Source organism: Carassius auratus, unplaced genomic scaffold (genome assembly GCF_003368295.1).
Source record: "Carassius auratus strain Wakin unplaced genomic scaffold, ASM336829v1 scaf_tig00216437, whole genome shotgun sequence".
Taxonomy (NCBI): domain Eukaryota; kingdom Metazoa; phylum Chordata; class Actinopteri; order Cypriniformes; family Cyprinidae; genus Carassius; species Carassius auratus.
Window position 1 is genome coordinate 761,861 of NW_020528572.1, and position 20,347 is coordinate 782,207.

The window sequence follows — 20,347 nt, forward strand, 5'->3', positions numbered from 1 at the left end:
ACAGGAACATAAAAATATAAAAATTATATTAATCTATGTCCTAAATGTTAACACAATTAGGACTAAAATGTCTCTAATCATTGTGCAAGTGTGATTGATGATTTGGAAATGTAAAGAAAAAGAACTTAACCAGTGCATTCATGGACAAAAAGTAGCACTCAGGCAGAGAAAAATCACTCATACAAACAGTATGACACCAAACATCATTCTATTAAACAAAGAAAGGGTCACTGATGGACAAGCAACACCTGATTTTTGTTTACATACATAAGAGGAACATAGAAAACCTTGTAAAAGAATATAGTTCAGTCTCTACCCTGTTACATGTAATATGATTTTCACAGGCCTGTAGCTGTGCGCTGTGCACTGTTATACTGCTCTTATTGTCTAGTTTTTAAGATCAGCTTTGTCTTTAATATGCAAATTTGAATCTACGGGTGGAGCCAATCATACAGCACCATTATTTATGATCCTCTACCATTTTAAAGCACATAACTCTGGCATTTGTTATCCTCACCACTTACTTAAAATAGAAGTAAGATATTGTGAACTTCAGAGCACATTAGACTTAAACGAATTAGTTCTACATAAGATCAATTATGAAATCTGTCAAAATGAAGCCTCAGAAGATTATCTTCTTGCTATAGTGCTGTAAACCCTGCCTGTATATGATCACAATACGCTTATTGAGGTGGTTCAATTAAATCTCTTCCTGTTAACTCATTCTGTTTGAATAGCTAGGTGTGGCTCATTTTCAGAGTCCCACCGCAGATTGAGAATAAAGCAGGCCTTTATAGAAAGGTCTGAGATCAGCATCTGAGGGGGTTGCTCTGTTTGAGCAGAGTGTGTAATCTCTTTCTGTGGTTTCAGATAGCCAACTCAAACAATGTGCATTGGCTAGTGCACCTGTGTAGACCAGCTTTTCAAACATGCCTTCAAACGTCCCACTTACACATACACCAATATTGGCTAAATGAGCAACTTTCATATTTTACAAATGCACTTTAGGCGCCAAAGACACTACTTTAATGTGGAAGTGCCCAGATTTGTGGCAAAATGCTCTATTTGTACCACCTAGTGGTCATATGGTATAATAACAGCATGTGATTGGGGGTCAATACAGTTTTAAAACGTGTTTTCTTATTAACTCACAACAACAACAGGAAAAAGAAGAGTGTCTATATTATAAAGACTTTAGAAAATCTCTGTATGGAGCATGAAAAAGATGACCAATTTCCAGTGACACTCATAAAAGTGTTTAAAACAAATGAAAGAAAAAAAGTCAATAGATTCTTCTACATCATTTTATCGACATACTGTTTGTGCTGCCATTGTCAGCAAATTATTTGCACATTTTTCCATTACAAAACATAAGAAAACCCACAATTTATCTGGCTAAAATGCAATATGTAATATCTCAGGTATACATCTGACAACCCATGATGTGGTGTGATTTCTCTGAACAACATCCCTGTGTAGCTTCACATGTTCGTAATAGAAAGTGTGGTTTGTTTGCAGATTGTGCGCATTGAGTCCATTTGAAACAGAAAGGCATCAGAGCCAACACAATATAAATAAAACACGACACTACAACATGATTGAATTACACATTAAAATAACAAAGAAATATTAATAGGAAAATAAAATCATCATCATCCGCTGATATCAAAATAATATGATCGGTTCCACTTATTCTGCACTTGAGTTAATGGCTTGCACAGGCCCCAGAATTCAAATATTTATTCTCCCTTCTCTTATCAGTCAAGTATAACGGAGAAGATAAAATGAGGCTTGTTTGTCCTCTGAAGTGAGAGTCATGGATGGGTCAAGGGGTCTAATATGTCACAATAGTAACAGGACACTATGACCTCAGCAGTAATCTTATAACAGCATTCTTGAAGGCCTCTGTTTTAAAACAAAGCTGATGAAGGGTGGTCTTAAAAGTCTGTGTTTCTCGACAAAATACTAAATCATCAAGGTTAAAGCCATCTAATATCATTTATGAAACAAGATTGCACGTTACAGTATGCATTTGATACTGTTTTTGTATATAAAACAAATTGAATCAGCATGGAATTAAATAATGGAGGTGTCATTACTGGTAAAAAGTTCATAAAAAATACAAAAAAAACAACTCTAAGTCCTTACTTTCTGAATTACATCCAGCTCTACTCACCAGAAATGTGTTAAGGCTATGTTTCTGAGGCATTCTGGGCTGTGAACTGATTCTAGCAGAGCATGTATTTTCGTTATGGGTAGGTGGAGATGATATTAATAGAGCTTATCAGCTCTAAATGCGGAATAAGAGCTAGTTTTTAAAAAGATGTTTAATCACATGGTCTCCTCATCTTTTGCTGCAGCAAAATGCTTTCAGTCTCCTTCGGATGCAGACATTACACCAGATGTTACTCAAAGACATAAAAGCTAACCAACAGAACAAACAGCAATAGTTCTGAATCACTGACCACTGTCTGCTAGTATTGGCGACTGATGACCCACTTGGACACCACAGCACGTGCACTGAATGAACATGGGATCAACATTGAGGGAATGATTACTGTACATATCGCCTGCACGTGTGCAGTTTGCTATCAGTCTGATATTCTCCCAACTGAGTGTTTTTTCCGTATAGATTAATAGATTAAGAGGCAGTACAGGGCTGCCTTTAGCAACCTCCAGAATTAAGTTAAAACTATGAACAAGTTGAGGTCAAACTTAAATTATCCCAGACTGGAGCTATTCATATGTGCTCTTCTCCACATAAAGTCCGAAGTGAAGCGACTGTGACTTCTTGGGTATTTTGTCTGGAGGTTTCCTCACATTGCCACTGTTGCAGTACCACAGTGTGACCAACAGAGGGAGGTTTGGTCTTCAGGCATCAAGTCCCTTGACTAGTTGACCAGGAGGACGTCCTCATATGTGGTAGTTCTGCAGGGTTACACCAACAGACACGATTACAGCCTTCAGTTATAGTACTAAAAACTCAAATACGTCATTTCATTATGCTAACATGCATTTTATATGAAAATGTTTTTTGCTATAACTGTTTAAAGTCGCAATGACAAGGAAGTAGTGAACGATCTTTTCTTCCATATTGATTACAGAAAAAAGAAAATGTAGTGCAAGGAATTGATTCTATGCATCAGTTGTTGATTGGATATTAAGATCAGAGCACACTGTAAAAAAGGATTTTTCAGATTTATAATAAAAAACAAAACAAAAAAAAAAACATTGCAATCTTTCAACTTCAAAATTTCATGGTTACTTGCTAATTAATTTTTTCCTGTAAAAAGATAGGATATGTGGAATAATATTAATTTTTGGCTCTGCCTGTGTCTAATGTGCACGGTGCCTCTTGCCGTTTAAAGGCAGGTACGTACTTGATTTCTTTAAGATTACCTGTTTTTTTTTTCTGTTTTTTTTTCAAGGCATTGTTAGATGCCAGTGTCTCCTGACACAACAAAGATTTGATTTCAAAAACAGCATTGTAGATATTAAACTATTTCTTGTTATTATTTTAAATCAGTATTTAAGCTCAGAATTGTCTCCAAGTAAAACGAGGAACTAAAGTCTGATTTTGTGGTGACTGTACTCAATTCTATTTGGTAACACAAGTGGAAATTATATACTTTACCTAACATCAATGTATTTTTGTATGCAATGGTATCATTTGTGCTCTTCCCTACTGCATTCAAATTATTTTGAATGTAACAGCAATACATTTGATGATGTTAATACATGATGGCTGATGTTAAGCAGTATTTTCTTTGGTTCTAAGGTGACACACCTGTCACAGCAGCAGAAGAAAGAGCACGGCGAGGTCTCGATTCCGCGGAACTTTCCAGAGCAGGGTGTGTCAGTGCACTCAGCGATGAACGCATGCAGATCAGTGATATGGACAGGCTCCTTAGTCTGTTGCTGAAGGGAAATGAAAGGATATCATGTTACTATAATCAAGCTGTTTGGATCATCTCACTCCACACTTCGTTTCACTACCTGCCATATATATATATATATATATATATATAATAACATCGTTCTGCGTTTATCAGGAAAAAATACTGATCATTTACAGTGACAGGAATAAAAAAATAGATCATTAAGAAAATGAAGTAAAACTGATAAAAAAACCAACAGATTAAAAAAGTAATTAAAATAAAAAAAATGCATGGTTTAAATAGTTATTTTACAAAGACAAGTATGTTTGTATATGTGTGTGTGAGAGGATATCATTAACAAAAACATGTTTTTCACTTCTATCTCTGCATCTGCCTCGTCTTTCACTCTTACCTTGATGGTCTCGTACGCTCCAGTGATAAGAGCGATAAAGAGAGAGAGCACCATGTAAATGAACAGAGAGATGAACGTGTAGAGGTAAACCTGCAAAGAAAGAGTAGATTTACTGCTGTGAATCCTGTAGCATGTGTTGTGTACGCACCTGTGTGAGGACGTGAAGGTGAACTCACCTGACTGAAGACCCAGACCAGCATGCTGCTCTCTTGCATGCCACTGAAGGTCACAAACATGTCATCTCCATTGATCAGAGAGAAAAGACACTCAGACACCAGCGAGAGAGAGCGGAACTGAGGACACAAAACAAACATGCCATATATAATGAGAGAGAAGACACGTGTGCATTTGTTTATTTAAAAGAAATTGTAAAATATTATTACAACTTAAAATGACTGTTTTCTATTTGAACGTGTTTTAAAATGTAATTCATTTATGAGTTTTAAAGCTGAATTTTCACATAATCATTCTGAAATCGTTTTAATATGCTGATTTACTGCTCAATAATCTTTTTTTTATTATTATTATTATTATCAATGTTTAAAGCAGTTGTGCTGCCTAATATTTTTATGGGAATGGTGATACTACTACTGTGAAAAAGTTTGAAAGAACAGCACTTTTTATAATATTAGAAATGTCTCTAATGTCAGTGGATTCATTTAATGCATCCTTGCTGACTAAAATAATACATTTCTTAAAAAAAAAAAAACTTACTGATGTCAAATGTTTGAATGATATATTAACAGTATAAATAATACAGACGCTTTTACAGTCTCTAAAAACATCCTGGTTCGGATTCCTCTGGATTTCATTACTGTATTTTCTGGACTATAAGTCGCACTTTTTTTCACAGTTTGGCTGGTCATGCGACTTATAGTCAGGTGCGACTTATTTATCAAAATTAATTTGACATGAACTGAGAGAAATGAACCAAGAGAAAACATTACCGTCTACAGCAGTGAGAGGGCGCTCTATGCTCCTCATTGCTCCTGTAGCATACACTGAAGACATAAAGCGCCCTCTCGAGGCTGTAGACGGTAATATTTTCACTTGATTCTTGGGTCTAAATAAATGTGACTTACAGTCCAGTGCGACTTATATATGTTTTTTACCCCGTCATGACGTATTTTTGGACTGATGCGACTTATACTCAGGTGCGACTTATAGTCCGAAAAATACGGTATATCGCATGTATGAAATTAAATTGACAACACAGGGAATTCTTTTATTAACCAGCTGGAATTTTTTATTTTACTCAGAACCAAATCTGTGTTTTTTAGACATATTCCATGTACCGTAGTACCACATTGAATTATTTTAATTAAAATTGAATTATACTGAATTTGTGTACCTTAACATGGTAGGGTCCCAGCACAATCCACCCACAGAAGCAATAACCGAGGTAGATCACCGCCACACAGCAACAGAAACGGATCACGTTAGGGAATGCAGCTCGTAAAGTCACAATGAGAATCTGAAAAAAGGAAAACACCATATAGTAAATAAAATCCACATCCTAAAAAAAAAAAAAAAAACATCTCACTAGATAGGTGGTGATATTACAAGATCATTTAATGATGAGAGTGAATGGCACAAAAATAAAAAGGCACAAAAAAAGAATACAGTTGTTATTTCAAAGTATGTTCGTCAAAGTATAGTACAAAGTATAGTACAGTATAGTGATATACTTCAAATTTAAAACTTATATTCCATTTATTTTCAGCTGATGATGGTTGAAAATCTAGAAACGTTCGTGACATTGTTAAAAATAATTGACGAAACAATGAAAAAAATGGCCAGTGTAACTGCATGAACACTGGTGTGTGGGTGTGTTTGTTTCTCACATTGTACTTCTGAAAAAAGGTGAGGTAGCGAATAACTCCAACCCAAACCAACAGCGTTGAGGTGCCCAGGAGGATCCCGCACTCATCGTAGGAAGAGAGGTTCTGAGGGTTAAAACAGAGTATCAAGAAATATCCCAATGCAATGCCTCCTTACACATACATGTTTCAGAATTTCCATTTTCTCCGCGGACTGACCTTTAGCTCAATGCCGATCTTAATGACGGAGCCTGTGATAGTGAGCACGTCGCTAATGATGAGCAGAATATACCATCCGTTAATAAACTCCATTGTGTCTCCCCAACAGACATCACGCTTCAGAGAGCTCTTAAAGTACTTCACGAACTCCTGAAGAGAAATAGAAGAGAGAATGTTAGTGCAGGATTTGCTGTGTGATCACGGTCACATTAATGTGGATTTGTCTGATACAATGTCTTACATTTTGAAGAATGATTCCTCTGATGATAGAGCGACCACAGAGGAGCAGAGATAAAATACAAACCACTATAACCACCACATCAAACCACACGCGAGCATAACTATCAGCTGGAGACAGAGAAACAGCATGAGTACGAGCATATATAATGAACATGCACAATGTAAAAACTGATATGTGGGGTAGTTTACCGTGGCCAGACACACTGGGGTCTTTACATTCCTTAATGGAGGCCTGATTATCAAGACTGATCTTAACTTTACCACTGTGAGCTTTGTTATCCAGCAGAATCTGAACAGAAGACAGGGCCAATTATATACAGTCTATCAAATTATATATATATATAATTATTAATTATGCACTAACACACTTGGCAAATTGAAAACTAAATCTAAATCTAGACCCTACTGTACACTAATATATACAGTGCCTTCCATAAGTATTGGAACAGTAAAGAAAAAATTTTTCAGTTTGCTGTGGAGTCAAGAAAGCAAGCAATTTGGATGCTAAAAGAAAAGAGGAAGTTAATTTGAACTATAGGAAAAACAAAGAGCATGGAGAAATCAAGAGTTTGGAAACTACCAGCGACATCAACAGCCAACGACGACCTGATCAGCTGAGAAGAACAACAGTAGCTGATGATCGACAAATCATAAAAGCTGTAAAAATGAACCCCGATTGAACATTAATTTCACCAGCTGAAGAGGAGACTAAAGACAGAAACTCCCCAAAACAAGCAACAGTTGGAATTGCCTGCATTAAAGGCTGGAGAAAAGCATTTCAAAGCATAAGAGCAAGAGTCTGGTGATGTCTATGGGTTGCAGACTCACTGCTCTCATTGCATACAAGAGATCTACAACTAAATATTAGCTTTTAATCTTTTACATCTGCCTTAAATTCAACTGTTCCAATACTTATGCTCAAATCAAATAGTGGGATGAACTCTAAAAGTTCTGTAGTTTTGTTGCATATTCATCTTTTAATCATATTTGCAAATGTCTTGACTCCACAGCAGAGAAAGCAATTTTGTCTTTACTGTTCCAATACTTACGGAAGGCACTGAATATAGATAGATAGATATATAGATATAAATATATATTAGTGCTGTCAAATGATTGATTGCATCCAAAAAATACATAATGTAACAAAAACTTATTTGGACTGCAACAGCACTAATATATATACACTAATATATATATTTATTATATGAGATCGACTTGAGATCGTACAAAACTAAATGAGATCATACAAAACTAAAATATTTAATATTAACATATAGATATTTATGAAATTACTATTTAGTTAAAACTAAATTCCAGTAGGCCAGATTGGAAACAGAAAATCTCGATACACTGGGCTGAAAACTAAAAATCACAGATTTTTCAAATTAAAGGGTATTTAAAAAAAAAAACATTTTAAAATTACCCATTCTTTAAATAATTTAATCATTTATATATCCTTATATGCACACTGGTTTTTCTCTGTGTCAAATTTCTGTTAACAGATTTGTTAAAGCAAGTTTAATCTTTTTGTTTTTGATGAAACTCACCGTGATAAAGAAGGTGTAGCAGTCAGGAATTTCATTGTGGATGATGGTCTGAATATTTATAGCCTTCAGCTGGAACTGTATGGTGACATTAATGAGCCTGAGAGAGAGTGTGTTGATATTAGAGTTTTAGATTATCAACTCAAACTTGAAACTCGCATTCAAAACCCCCTGTTTAACTTACTTGTGAAACTTGAGGGTGAAGTTCCTGTAATCACGGGCCAGACCTGCTGTGGGAGTGGACAGAGGGTTCACTCCAATACAGTCTACAGAGAGGAAGAGACAAAATCATCACCAACTGAACCTGAACCAGCTGCAGTGACCGACAGGGTCCTCAGGAGGCACGGCTGCTCAACAGCAAGAGGTTTTTTTTTTTTTTTTGAAAGTGAATCCTGTGGTACACTCAGTGACAAGGAACTGCAAGTAATAACAATGTGCAAAAGAGGAAGTAACAAGAGCTTTCAGTTTCATCAACTTCTTCAACAAAAATAAAAATTAAAAAACTAAAATTAATAATTATAAATAATAAAATAATACAATAATTCAAAACTAATATTTCAGGTTCCTTAAAGGGGGGGTGAAATGCTCGTTTTCACTCAATATCCTGTTAATCTTGAGTACCTATAGAGTAGTACTATATCCTTTATAACTCCAAAAAGTCTTTAGTTTTATTATATTCATAAGAGAAAGATAGTCTGTACCGATTTTTCCCGGAAAAACACGAGCGCCTGGAGGCGTGACGTGTGGGCGGAGCTAAAGAATCACGAGCACCAGTAGGCTTTTGCGTTGAGAGCGTTTGGAAGCTGTGACATTACCGTGAGGAAAAAAACAACCAAAACAAATCATGGCTAACAGTCAGATTCAGCGTATATTTATGATCCAGAATCAGATCCAGAGGCTGAAACTGAACGAGAGCAGCATCAGCAACGACGTCTCTATTTGGTATGTACTGAAACTGTATATATTTGCTTAGCGGTTTTGGAAAATGACTATGTTCCACTTTATGTCGTCTTTTTTTTTTTTTTTAAACTGTACATGTGGAAAGTGCAGTTTGATGACAACATCGCATGTTGTTTACTTGATGTGCTTACACGCCGACAGCTAAGTTAACAACACCGAGATATTTGAAGCAGTTTTACTCACCGCCTGCGGTTCCAACACACGATCGTGACCCTTTTTCGTTGGGACTGCATCATCCTTAAGAAATAAACGATGTGCAAATCCGTCGTCAAACTGGGCCTTGTTTGTAAAACAAGCATCTTCGAAATGCAGGAAACAAACACAAACACTTGCACAACTCCGTTGATGCTCTGTAAAAATAAACTCCATCCACTGGTCCCTTAATGCTGTTTTTTTTTTTGTAATCTGTGCAGGGTTGTCCTGCCCTGGCAACCAAAAAACACTTATTTTGTGACATTTCGCGACGCTTTCGCTCTGATCAGTGAATGTCTGTGCTCTCAGTGCTCTGCTATACGGGAGCGCGCGCTCTTCCAGCAGACGTGCCCTCAGGACCCATATAAGGAAATTCCGCTCCATCTAACGTCACACAGAGCCATACTCGAAAAAAACTTTCCAAAACTTGTGACAAACCGGAAGGAGTATTTTTGGAACAGAAATACTCCTTCAAACGTACAACTTAATTTTTGAAACTTTGTCCATGTTTAGCATGGGAATCCAACTCTTTAACAGTGTAAAAAACTCAGTATGCATGAAATAGCATTTCACCCCCCCTTTAAGTCTTTGCCTTGATCTTAACGTCTGTTTTGGTTAAAACAACAACAACTAAAATCAGAACAGGAATAAACTTGGGATGAAACGGAGGCTGGAAAACTGTCACCTGTGACCACATGCGGATCGATGTTGAAGGTGTCGTTAGCTGGATCGATCCTGCCTTTTTTATAATACTGCTGGCACAGAGAGAGCGCACTTCCGTTCACACCCACATTGTACACATATGCATAACGGCCCACTGTATTCTCTGGCAAAGCCAGGTACTGAAAGACAAATGCAAAGAATATAAAGTATATATAGAAATATAAGGCATTAAAAATAAACATGACCACTCGTGACCAAACTCCAGCTGGAAAAGGCAGAATAGCTGCTGTAGATGAATAATATAGTTTTTTATAAAAAAAAAAAAAAAAAAAATTATATATATATATATATATATATATATATATATATATAATAATAATAATAATAATAATAATAATAATAATATATATATATATATATATATATAAACGCTGTCTTTATTTAACTTTATTTTTAAAAAATTTTTTTTTCTTTATTTACCTTTTTTTTTTACATTGCCTTATTGTATTGATCTAGATTTTTTTTAAGGCTTTAATGTTAATGTTATCTGTATGCACCGGGGTCTGAGAGTAACGCAATTTCGATTCTCTGCATGTATGTACTGTACATGTAGAAATTGACAATAAAGCAGACTTGAACTATATATATATATATATATATATATATATATATATATATATATATATATATATATATATATATATATATATATATATATATATATATATATATACACACACATATATGCATTAAAAAAATACACTTAAAGGGTTAGTTCACCAAAGAATGAAAATTCGTCCATCTTCTACACACACTCGAAGTATCCTAGGTGTATGTGACTTTGCTCTTTCAGAATAATCCATTCAAAGTTATATTAAAAATTGTTCTTGCTTTTCCAAGCCTTTCAATGGGGGTAAGCGGATGTTTGTTGGTAACTGTTCAGAAGATGTGAAATAAAGTGCTCGAATCTGTAATAAAACGTCTCTCACATGGCTCCGGGGGGTGAATAAAGGCCTTCTGTAGCAAATCCATGCGTATTTATAAGTTAAAAATATATGTACGATAAAACGTAATGAACACTTTTTTCCTCACTTCTGTTGATTGTTGGGAACTGGAAGGCGTGCGGGCAGATGTTTGTCAGCGCTGCGGGGTTAGTGACGAGCGCAGAGAGAGAATAAAACAAAATGCTGCTCACGAATTAGAGCCACAAAACAAAGATTTGTAAAGAAAAGCAAAACATACCTCTTCCGCCTGCAGGTCTTCCACGTCCCACAGTCAGCAGAAGTGAGAAAAAAAGTGTTTATAACATTTGAAATCTGGATATTTATCTTACTTAATTCAGCCCCCGGAGCCGTGTGAAGGACGTTTTATTACAGATGTGTGCACTTTATTTCACCTCTTCTGAACTGCTGACAAACATCCGCTTGACAACCTCCATTAAAAGGCTTGCAAGACTGGATTATTCTGAAAGAGGAAAGTCACACACACCTAGGATGCTTCGAGGGCGAGTAGAAGATGGACAAAATGTCATTCTCGGGTGAACTAACCCTTTAAGCAGTTATACAGCCAAACAGACAAGCTACTTTCAGAAGACAGAGGCTGAACGTAAGCCAAATCGTGTTATGACTGAGTTATCACTGAGCTCATTACCCAAACATATCCCTCAAAACATATGAATAAGTAAATTGATACATTACCTGTTCTATTGTGTAAAACATGTGGTCATAAACATCACTCTGTGTGTAAACAGAAACCGCATCATTTGAATCATCGTAGTCTTTGAGAAAAAGGTGTTTAAATGAAGCTGTGTTTTCCTCTTTAAACGTCACCGCCATCTCATTGCTTAAGCCAAAAAGCACCAGCTAGAGATAATAAAACAGCAAAAAAAGAGAGGAACGATTTTAAATAACAATTAATAATTGCCAAATGAGAACAAAAATTGGCTGCATTTATTTAAATATATAAATAATAATTACTAAATTAAAATATATTTTATGTTCGAGTTCATGTATAGATAGATAGATAGATAGATAGATAGATAGATAGATATAGATATTTTGTTAGAGCTACGTTTTAGAAATGTCCTCCCAATTAGCATTGAAAAATGTGTTCTTGGTTTCAAAGTGTAGCTATAAAAATCTACAAGAGAAATTCATGCCTATTAAACTCTGTGACACTTCAGAGCATGAAACCAAAGGTGAATTTAGATGGGCCCATAGTAGGGCATGTCATAGTGGTTAAAGAATAATTTGGGAGTAAAACTAAGACTTTGAGCAGCAACGCTGTCTTTAGTAAGCTTTGGGATGAGTATTTGAGCTGTAGAAACTGTTTCTAAGAAAAGGGAGTAATTTAATACCTGTACAGTTACTATAAGAATCTTCAGTATTTGCAATACCAGTTTAAAAGGTTTTCGGCCTTTGGCTTGGTACTTTTCACAAGGACTCATGAAGAAATATTTTAACTTCCTGCGCAATGCTTCTTCTTGGTCAGCACCGATCCATCCACCAGTTACCGGGGACGGCCTGGGGTTGCTATACTCATCCCTGCAGTCATTCGAACCATAGCCTGTCACCGGAAACAGAAGCCTATCCTCTTCTGGAAGAGAAAGAGAGACACTGATAGTACCATTGGGATAAAGCTCAATGTAAATAGTCTCTTTGTTTGTCCAATACCCTTTAAATTACATTCACATAAACTACCAAGTTTAGATTCAGTAAGTTGTAGTTGTTTTGAATTAAATTAATACTTTTTAAGGGTGCGTTAAATTCACAATGACACAAAATTCACATGAATAAATTAGATTTTAAAATAAATTAAAATTAAAACCAGTTATTAAATGCAGTATTGTGAGAATGAGACTTTTTTCAAAAATATTTAGAAATAAAATCTTACGGTTTACCATACACAAAACATAGTCTGTAAAAACAGAACTTGTTAATTTAATTTGAATCACAGTTCACGCTAAGATCACCAGACAGTTTGAAAGACAGCTAGAGCCTAAGGACGTGAACCTCAGTCTACTTTAGGAAGACAGAGATCGCCTATACGTGCACGACCTGAGATCTGATAAACGTTCTCTTCCTTAAAGTGATGCGAGATCACCTGAGACCGGGCAAATGGTCAAAAACCTTTCGAAAAGAACAACATTTTGTCAAGGCTTCATTGTTGACCTGGAATGCAGCAAACCTTAATGCTTCTCTCCGTAGCAAGTCATGTGAAAGGGGCTTAAGACTGGTTAGTTTGTCAAGGACACGTCTTTAATTAGCATGGATGGTTTGTGAGTGAATGCTGGATTTTCTTTCAGTCTCTTAGTGTGCCCTCAAGTTTAAACAACTTGTCTTCATTTCTCACAGTGAAAAAGTGTAAAAATATCAATCCTGCCTATGCACTTCCTATACAGATGTTCTGTGGAGCAGTCCAAATTATGCTTTTTTCTTTTTCTTTCTTTCTTTCTTTCTTCACGGATCACTGAGTATACACTTCCCAAAAGTGTTTCTAAGCATTTCTGAAACTACAGGAAATATGACTTTTGAAAGTGGTGAAAGCATGTTTTTCTTGTGCAATTCTGTAAAGACTTTTTTTTTGTGCAAACCAAAACAGTAAATGATTCATTCAGTCCTGTGTTTTTTATGCACTAGCTCTACCACAATGAGCAGTTATTACTGCCATAATCTTGGCAGTTCTTTGTCTGTCATGTGATTGATATATCACTGACTAAATTATAAATCACACAAGGTTTTACACTAGGGCTGCACGATTTGATGATCCATCGATGATTTTTGTGATTAAAAACTGTATAAACAGTGTTTGTAGGCCTGGAAAAATTGGGGAAATATGTTGTGATTACATGTCAATACGACCACTTAAAAAAATAATAATAATAAATTGTATTATACTGATACTAAATAGTATTGCAATATTTCACAGTAAAATTAAGAAAGCAAAAAACACGTCACGCTGTTATCTGTTTTGTAGATAACAGTGTGAAGTGCTTTTTATTACAAGTTAAGGAAAGATGGTTTAAGCAAATGCATTACGTATGTATTTATTTAATTAACAGATGATTTCATGATACTAATGCCATATTAATTTTGTTTTTATTGAGATTAATCATAATATACACAGCCACACGCCTATATGTAGCGGAAATATGGTGGAACACCATTTTTCATGCCTCATAAATCACAATCCAAAGTGACAGCGTCTAATCTATACTGAACGCAAAGTGAAACACAACAGACAAAAGTCAGTGAGTCAGTCACTTAAATAAGATTAATGATCGCAGCGTGCGTGGGCTGATATATGGGAAATTTCCTGTCGTTTTAGTAGCGCACAGCAGAAAGTACAGACAATCTGTGTTCCTTTAAGTTCCTGTTCTGTTCACACAGAGTATCCAAGCTGACGTGATTTCCCTGATTTCTTTACTTTCGTGAACATCTGACCTGCCGATGACTGCATGATTAAGCAAAAATGGATAGAGACTGAGAGTGTTTATGAAGCTCTACCTATTAGCTCCCATTGGTCTCTCTTATCAAACCCATTATTGTTCATCTAGAAGCAAAACTGTGAGCCTGTCAGAGCTGAGCTACTGGAATCTTGCCTTAAAGCACAGAGCCTCAAATTCACCACATACTTCTTACTGTATAACAGGAAGATTATCATTGTAGTCTAGTGAAGAGATAGGAATCTTCACAACAAAATTGCAGTGGATGTGGGCGTCTGAAGCCACACATGAGCGTTGCAGTGTGACTGGAAGTGATAGAGTCAATCAAATGCTGAAAAATAGCTGAAAAATCTCATCCTTCCAGCTTTACAGGTAGGCATGTTTTCGGAGCTCAGGTGTACATTGGCTCCTCACACGCTTCTGCTGTCATAATAAGTCAATGGTTTGGCTATCAGCGTGTTATAATAGTCCTATCACAGAGATGACATCCGGACATTTTTATTTTGGTTTCAGTAAAAAAAAATCTATTGTAAATTAAAAACAATTTTGGAGCAACACTAGAAAAAAAACAAGATATTTTTCTTGTATGTTGAACTAGGAGACATTTATATAGAAAAACACTTAAAAAAAACATTTAAAAAGAGAGGTTTTCTATTAACTTGAGAGCAACATTTTTTATTTTCATGTGTTGCAAAAGATGCAACCACAAAAGCTAGACAGAACCACAGAAGCTTTTCCATCTATTGCTTGTTTTTCAAGGAAAAAAAATGTGTTCTGTGTGAACGTACCTTTATATATAACGTGAATTGGTGTATGCAAACGCAGACCATTTTATCTCCATAATTTAACATATTTTTGAGAAAAAAAATGTAGTAGTTTTTCTGATCTGTTTTGAAATGATTGAATGTTGATAATTGGTATTAAAGAGGCTATTACATTAACAAAGTTGAACCGAATTAAGATTTTCTGCAATATTCTATTCTATTCTTAAATAGGTTTTTGATTGTGGGTTAACTTGATCAAATAACTAGCAGAAAGTAATTTTAGTGGGGGAACAAGTTGCTAAAGATTAGAATGATTTTCACAATAAGACCAAAAAAGAAAGCAAATACGATATTTTATTACCTTAATATTTAGCTACTTAAAAACAGCCCAATTTACCATTATTAGCTTTATATTTGTGTGTGTGTATATTATATATGTATATATACAACTGTATTTTAGTCACAAACTTGAACTACTCCATGAAATTGAATATTGTGGTGGGATTTTAGAATTGAAAACAATGAAACGTGCAACAGGATCCGTCAACAATCAGACTGAACAACAATACACCTCCAATCTACAACTTCAATATATCTGATTCACTGGCTCTTATTGAGCAGATCAGGTTTATATTCTCCACACATTCAGCGATTTTATGGTCATTATAAACCAAGTGAAATGAAAATGAAAACAGCTGGCAAATGTGAGCTAGTTATAATTTCCAGTAACATTTATGACTCCGTAAGCCCATTGTGGTGTTACTGCAGGAATGAGGTCAATGTGACACAAACAAGGAAGAAAATCAGAAAACAAGCGGAAAATAAATCACATACACAATATATGTACTAACACAGCAGTCTCTCCAGCCTCATTATGTAATAATGAATCATCCAAACTACAAAATCTTTCAACAAGTGTCAAACAGAGCTATTCACAAACAGGATAAGCGATGATGTAGCCAAATATTAAGGACTGGGGACAACACCTACGTTGCATTTTTTAACTACCATATTGATCAATGGTAGTTATGCCACTGAACATAAGTTAAACATAAATGGTTACCACAGGAATCTGCCTGATGAATGAAGGTTCACAAGCTTGCACAATGCTCAAAACTAAATATTTCTGTGAGCTCTGTTGAGGACGTAGGACAGGAAAGACATGAATCATCATAAAAGCACTTGCAATGTGCATACCAAAACAGCTATTTATTTACTTTCAGATCAATGAAATATTGCAAGACCAAGCAAACAAAAAAAAATAATAATAACCTGGTCTGATCCTGTGCTCGTGACCGAAAAACAGACTCAAATCTTTGACGTGATATTGTTGTGCATCCTAACTAAGCACTTTTGTGCACTACATAATACGATACACAATCACAATATAGAAATAAACGCACTATTTTGAAATCCATTTAATAAAAAATAGAATTATATTTCCATTTTTGCGTCTGACACCCATGAAAGGCTCAAAAAAAATAAATTATACACATTACAATCAGAATCTAGTTCATAATCGTCACATCGCAAGCGTTATGATCACTCACCGGAGTAAATATGATCGTCTTTATTCGCGTCCACCTCAGCCATGTCAGCGGTTTAAAATCACACACAGAGGCTGCCGGCATTAAAATCCCAATTTGATTCACAGCACAAGGAGACCGAGTCTGTTCAGCTGGCTTGGCTTCCTGTCCGGTTACCGCATGTTTACAACAAGCGTCCACTCGCGAGCAGCACAGGCGACTTCCGATGAGGTCACGTGACAAGACAGTATTATATGACACGCGCTGAGGCTGCATAAATACTTCATAGCGTGTGGTTATACTGTAAATAGAGCTTGTTGTGTATTATTCATATATATTAAGTGTGATGCCGTGAAAGGGATTTTTGTGTGTGTGTGTTCGGATTTTTTCTCAGTTCTTCTTCGAAATAAAGAAGAATGTACGTACTTGTGCCATTTAATATTCTCTATTTTAAAAATGACATTTCATTATCCTTCATATATTAAAAAACATGTTATACCTTTGTATTAAGTCCAATTTAAAGATGTCTGGTGTTTTTTCCTTATATTTAACTCTATCACAAATTAAAAAAATACATATATTTTAGTTTTCTTTCTTTTTTTTTTAATTAACAGTAGGTCCTGTTATTAGCAAGCAACAAAAGAAAAAATAAAACGACTACTGCATTTAATATGATGTGCAAAACAGTTTTGTCGACAATTTTCTAACGGTGGTGATTCAATATTGAAGCTAAAAAGCAGTTTGGAGCCATGTTAGATTTTTTTACTATATACAGAATAATATATTATTTTGTGTTAGTTATTTACTGGGTTCGACCCATATTAAGTGACTGTTAGGGGGAAGAAAAAAAACATTTGGAGAAAATGGAAGCAGAAACTTGCAACCAAATACAGCTTTATAACTCTGAACATGTTTAACTCATTAATCTTACACAATGTCTACACTGGACTGCTGTTGTGTCCGATGCAGACACTGTTATATTTTTTCTGTTTTGTAGCTAGTTTTTTTCTCAGTGCTACAGAGTGTGAGACTAAACATGCAACTTACTGGGAATAGTTCAATTTTTTTTTTTTTTTGGGAATAGTTAAGATTTTTTCCAGCATTAACAGGAAATAAAGAAACGAACATCATGATTATGCTGTTAAACCCAGTTCTTGACAAAAGTTCCCTACCATTGAATTAGTGTTAATGCAATAAAACGAATGTCATTTTTAAAAAAAACAATGAAGCAGACAAAATGTTACATTATGTTAAAAGTATTAATAATAATTATGCAAGTATTTACAATTACTATTGTAACTACTCTAGAACATTTACTGAGAAAATATGAATAAGCTAATTTTTTAAGGAATAATATTTCCTCATCACTCCTTGCAGTTTACAAAGACTTTATTATACTGTGATGAAAATATTTACAACTTAAACAAAAATCAAGACGTCCAAATATAATTCACACTTTAAATAAAACTTCTGTTATAGTTTATGAGCATATGCATCTCTGCTAGCACTAAACTGACATATAATGTCTGCACAATTTTGCGCAACTAAGTTAAATGATGTTTGTTAACATTCTTTCTTTCAATATTAATGCAGTGACACTCAATTCCACGGAGATCCAAGCCTAAATTCAATACCAATTTAATTAACCATTTATTATAATGTATTATTGTCTTGTTATGGTACATTTGTAAAATGAACACCCCAAAATAATATTGTCTTAAAGTTTTCTGAAAATAACCCCTCAATGCATTAGTGTATCAGTAAAGACGCCATTTTACACTGAACTGGACAAGCGAGGGGACTTGTCCTCTGTAACATCATTACAAAAAGAACAACAGCTAGAGACAGTCTTGAGGTTATTTTGAGATCTGTGCTAGATGCAGTAAATTTGTTAGCAAAGCTATAAAAATGAGTGGGAAAAAACAATGCTGGGACTCCAGACACAAGGCTAAACTTGAAGCTTAATGTAGTAAGCAGTCTGCTATCTGCCATCAAGAGTTTTATCACGAGCAATCACTGCCTCATCAAACTTGATCATCAGCGTGGTCCCCTTGTGCCAGTGGACAGTGACTTTAGCTGGGAAGCCACTGTGGGTTAAAATCGCCTCCACGATGCCACCGGTGAATGCTGCACAGTTTAAGGTGCTATTTTCTTTAGGTACTGAAATGTAGGCATTGATCAAAGGCTCCTTTTCAATGATGTAGTATGTTTTGTCATCATCGTTGGCTTGCTCCAGTTTGTCTGCCTCTTTACCAAACAATGCTTTCCATACGTTTACCTAGGAAGAAAGAAATAAAGGGTTAACACTATAGGATGTGTGAAATTTAAAGGAGTAGTTCACCCCAAAATTTACTCCCCTTCAGGCCTTCCAAGATGTAGATGAATTTGTTCCTTCATCAGAACAAATTTGGAGAAATTTAGCTTTACATTTTTTTGTTCAACAGTGGATCCTGTGCAGTCCAAACAGCCCAAACAGTTATCAAGCTGATAAAAATGTCAAAATAATCCACAAATAATGACTCCAGTCCATCAGTTAAACTGTCTAAAACAGTTCTAAACACATATATTGGTGGATTTGGATGTGAGAGGACGACAGGAGATGGACGAAGTAATATCACGGACAATAGACTTCTAGAAGTGATGGTTAAGTCTGCTTAATAATGGACTTGTTTCTTTCAAACACACTTTCTTACAAACATAAGATCTTTACTGATGTACTTGAGTTCAGTGGATTACTTGTGGATTGTTATGATGTTCGTATCAGCAGTTTGGACTCTTATTCCGACGGCGCCCATTCACCGCCATTCATTGGCGAGCAAGTGATGTAATGCTAAATTTCTCCAAATCTAAAAAAAAAACCTGAAAAACCTCATCTTTGATACAGCAGATTTTCATTTTTGGGTGAACTGTTCTTGTGATGTCAAGAACATCTTGTCATGAATGATCTACAAATACCTTAATAAAGAGAAGTATGTTCAAAACTTTGGTCTCTCTTTTTCCGTTCTTCTCCCTCATCACCAGAACATCCAGAAGGCTGGCTCCAACCCCTTGGCCCATGTCCGCCAGCCGGGCCTGGAGCTCCGACACCGAGTACACGCGGCTCTGGCAGTACTGCACCATCTCAGAGAAGAGCAGCGCGAACGCGCTCACGCTCACCTCCGTTTTGGGACGCGTGAGCGAGCGCTCGAGGATCGCGGATTTGCCTCGCGTGAAGCGGACCTCCATTGCGTCCACACCGAGACTGAATCACACTCTGAATCAAAGAATGAAAAGTCCGGAGTCCTGCAATATAAACAGCGTTGAGTTATAAACAATTTGCAGATCAATATTTGCGAATACATAAATGTGTCAGTTGTCCTTATAATTCATTGATTTGGCATTCATTGTAGGTCTCGTCGCTACATGGCTTATTAGGTTTCTGATTACATCATGGGGTTTTCTGATTAAAAAGAAACTGAATAATACTTCGAATGAGTCACACTGTACAGAAACTAGGACATTATGAGGCAGGCATCACATTCAAATCATATTTCACTGTGTATCAGCGTTTACCTGGTGTTTTGGGTTTCAGGTCCGGACGCGTGAAGCCACGATTAGTGCAAACGCCTGTTTTCCCTTGTGACCGGATATTTTCAATATAAAAGTCGGACGGGGCACATTAATGCTAAATGAAACAGTAGTGGAG

General features: G+C 35.7%; 2 protein-coding genes across 2 annotated transcripts; both read right to left on the reverse strand.

Annotated features, from left to right (window-relative positions):
* Window positions 1-1,290: 1,290 nt before the first annotated feature.
* On the reverse strand, window positions 1,291-16,907 carry LOC113098192 (mucolipin-1-like). The gene is made up of 15 exons (XM_026263174.1): window positions 16,687-16,907; window positions 12,285-12,523; window positions 11,626-11,790; window positions 9,951-10,107; window positions 8,298-8,379; window positions 8,117-8,213; window positions 6,759-6,858; window positions 6,571-6,677; window positions 6,330-6,479; window positions 6,135-6,236; window positions 5,642-5,764; window positions 4,467-4,583; window positions 4,291-4,380; window positions 3,788-3,918; window positions 1,291-2,928 (listed from the first exon to the last, which is right to left on the reverse strand). The coding sequence occupies exons 1-15, from the start codon at window positions 16,727-16,729 to the stop codon at window positions 2,892-2,894; spliced, it is 1,740 nt and encodes a 579-aa protein (XP_026118959.1). The 5' UTR covers window positions 16,730-16,907; the 3' UTR covers window positions 1,291-2,891.
* A 1,126-nt stretch (window positions 16,908-18,033) lies between these two features.
* LOC113098173 (trafficking protein particle complex subunit 5-like) lies at window positions 18,034-20,293 on the reverse strand. Its single transcript, XM_026263126.1, has 3 exons — window positions 20,215-20,293; window positions 19,618-19,944; window positions 18,034-18,940 (listed from the first exon to the last, which is right to left on the reverse strand). The coding sequence occupies exons 2-3, from the start codon at window positions 19,885-19,887 to the stop codon at window positions 18,644-18,646; spliced, it is 567 nt and encodes a 188-aa protein (XP_026118911.1). The 5' UTR covers window positions 19,888-19,944; window positions 20,215-20,293; the 3' UTR covers window positions 18,034-18,643.
* Between the last annotated feature and the right edge of the window lie 54 nt (window positions 20,294-20,347).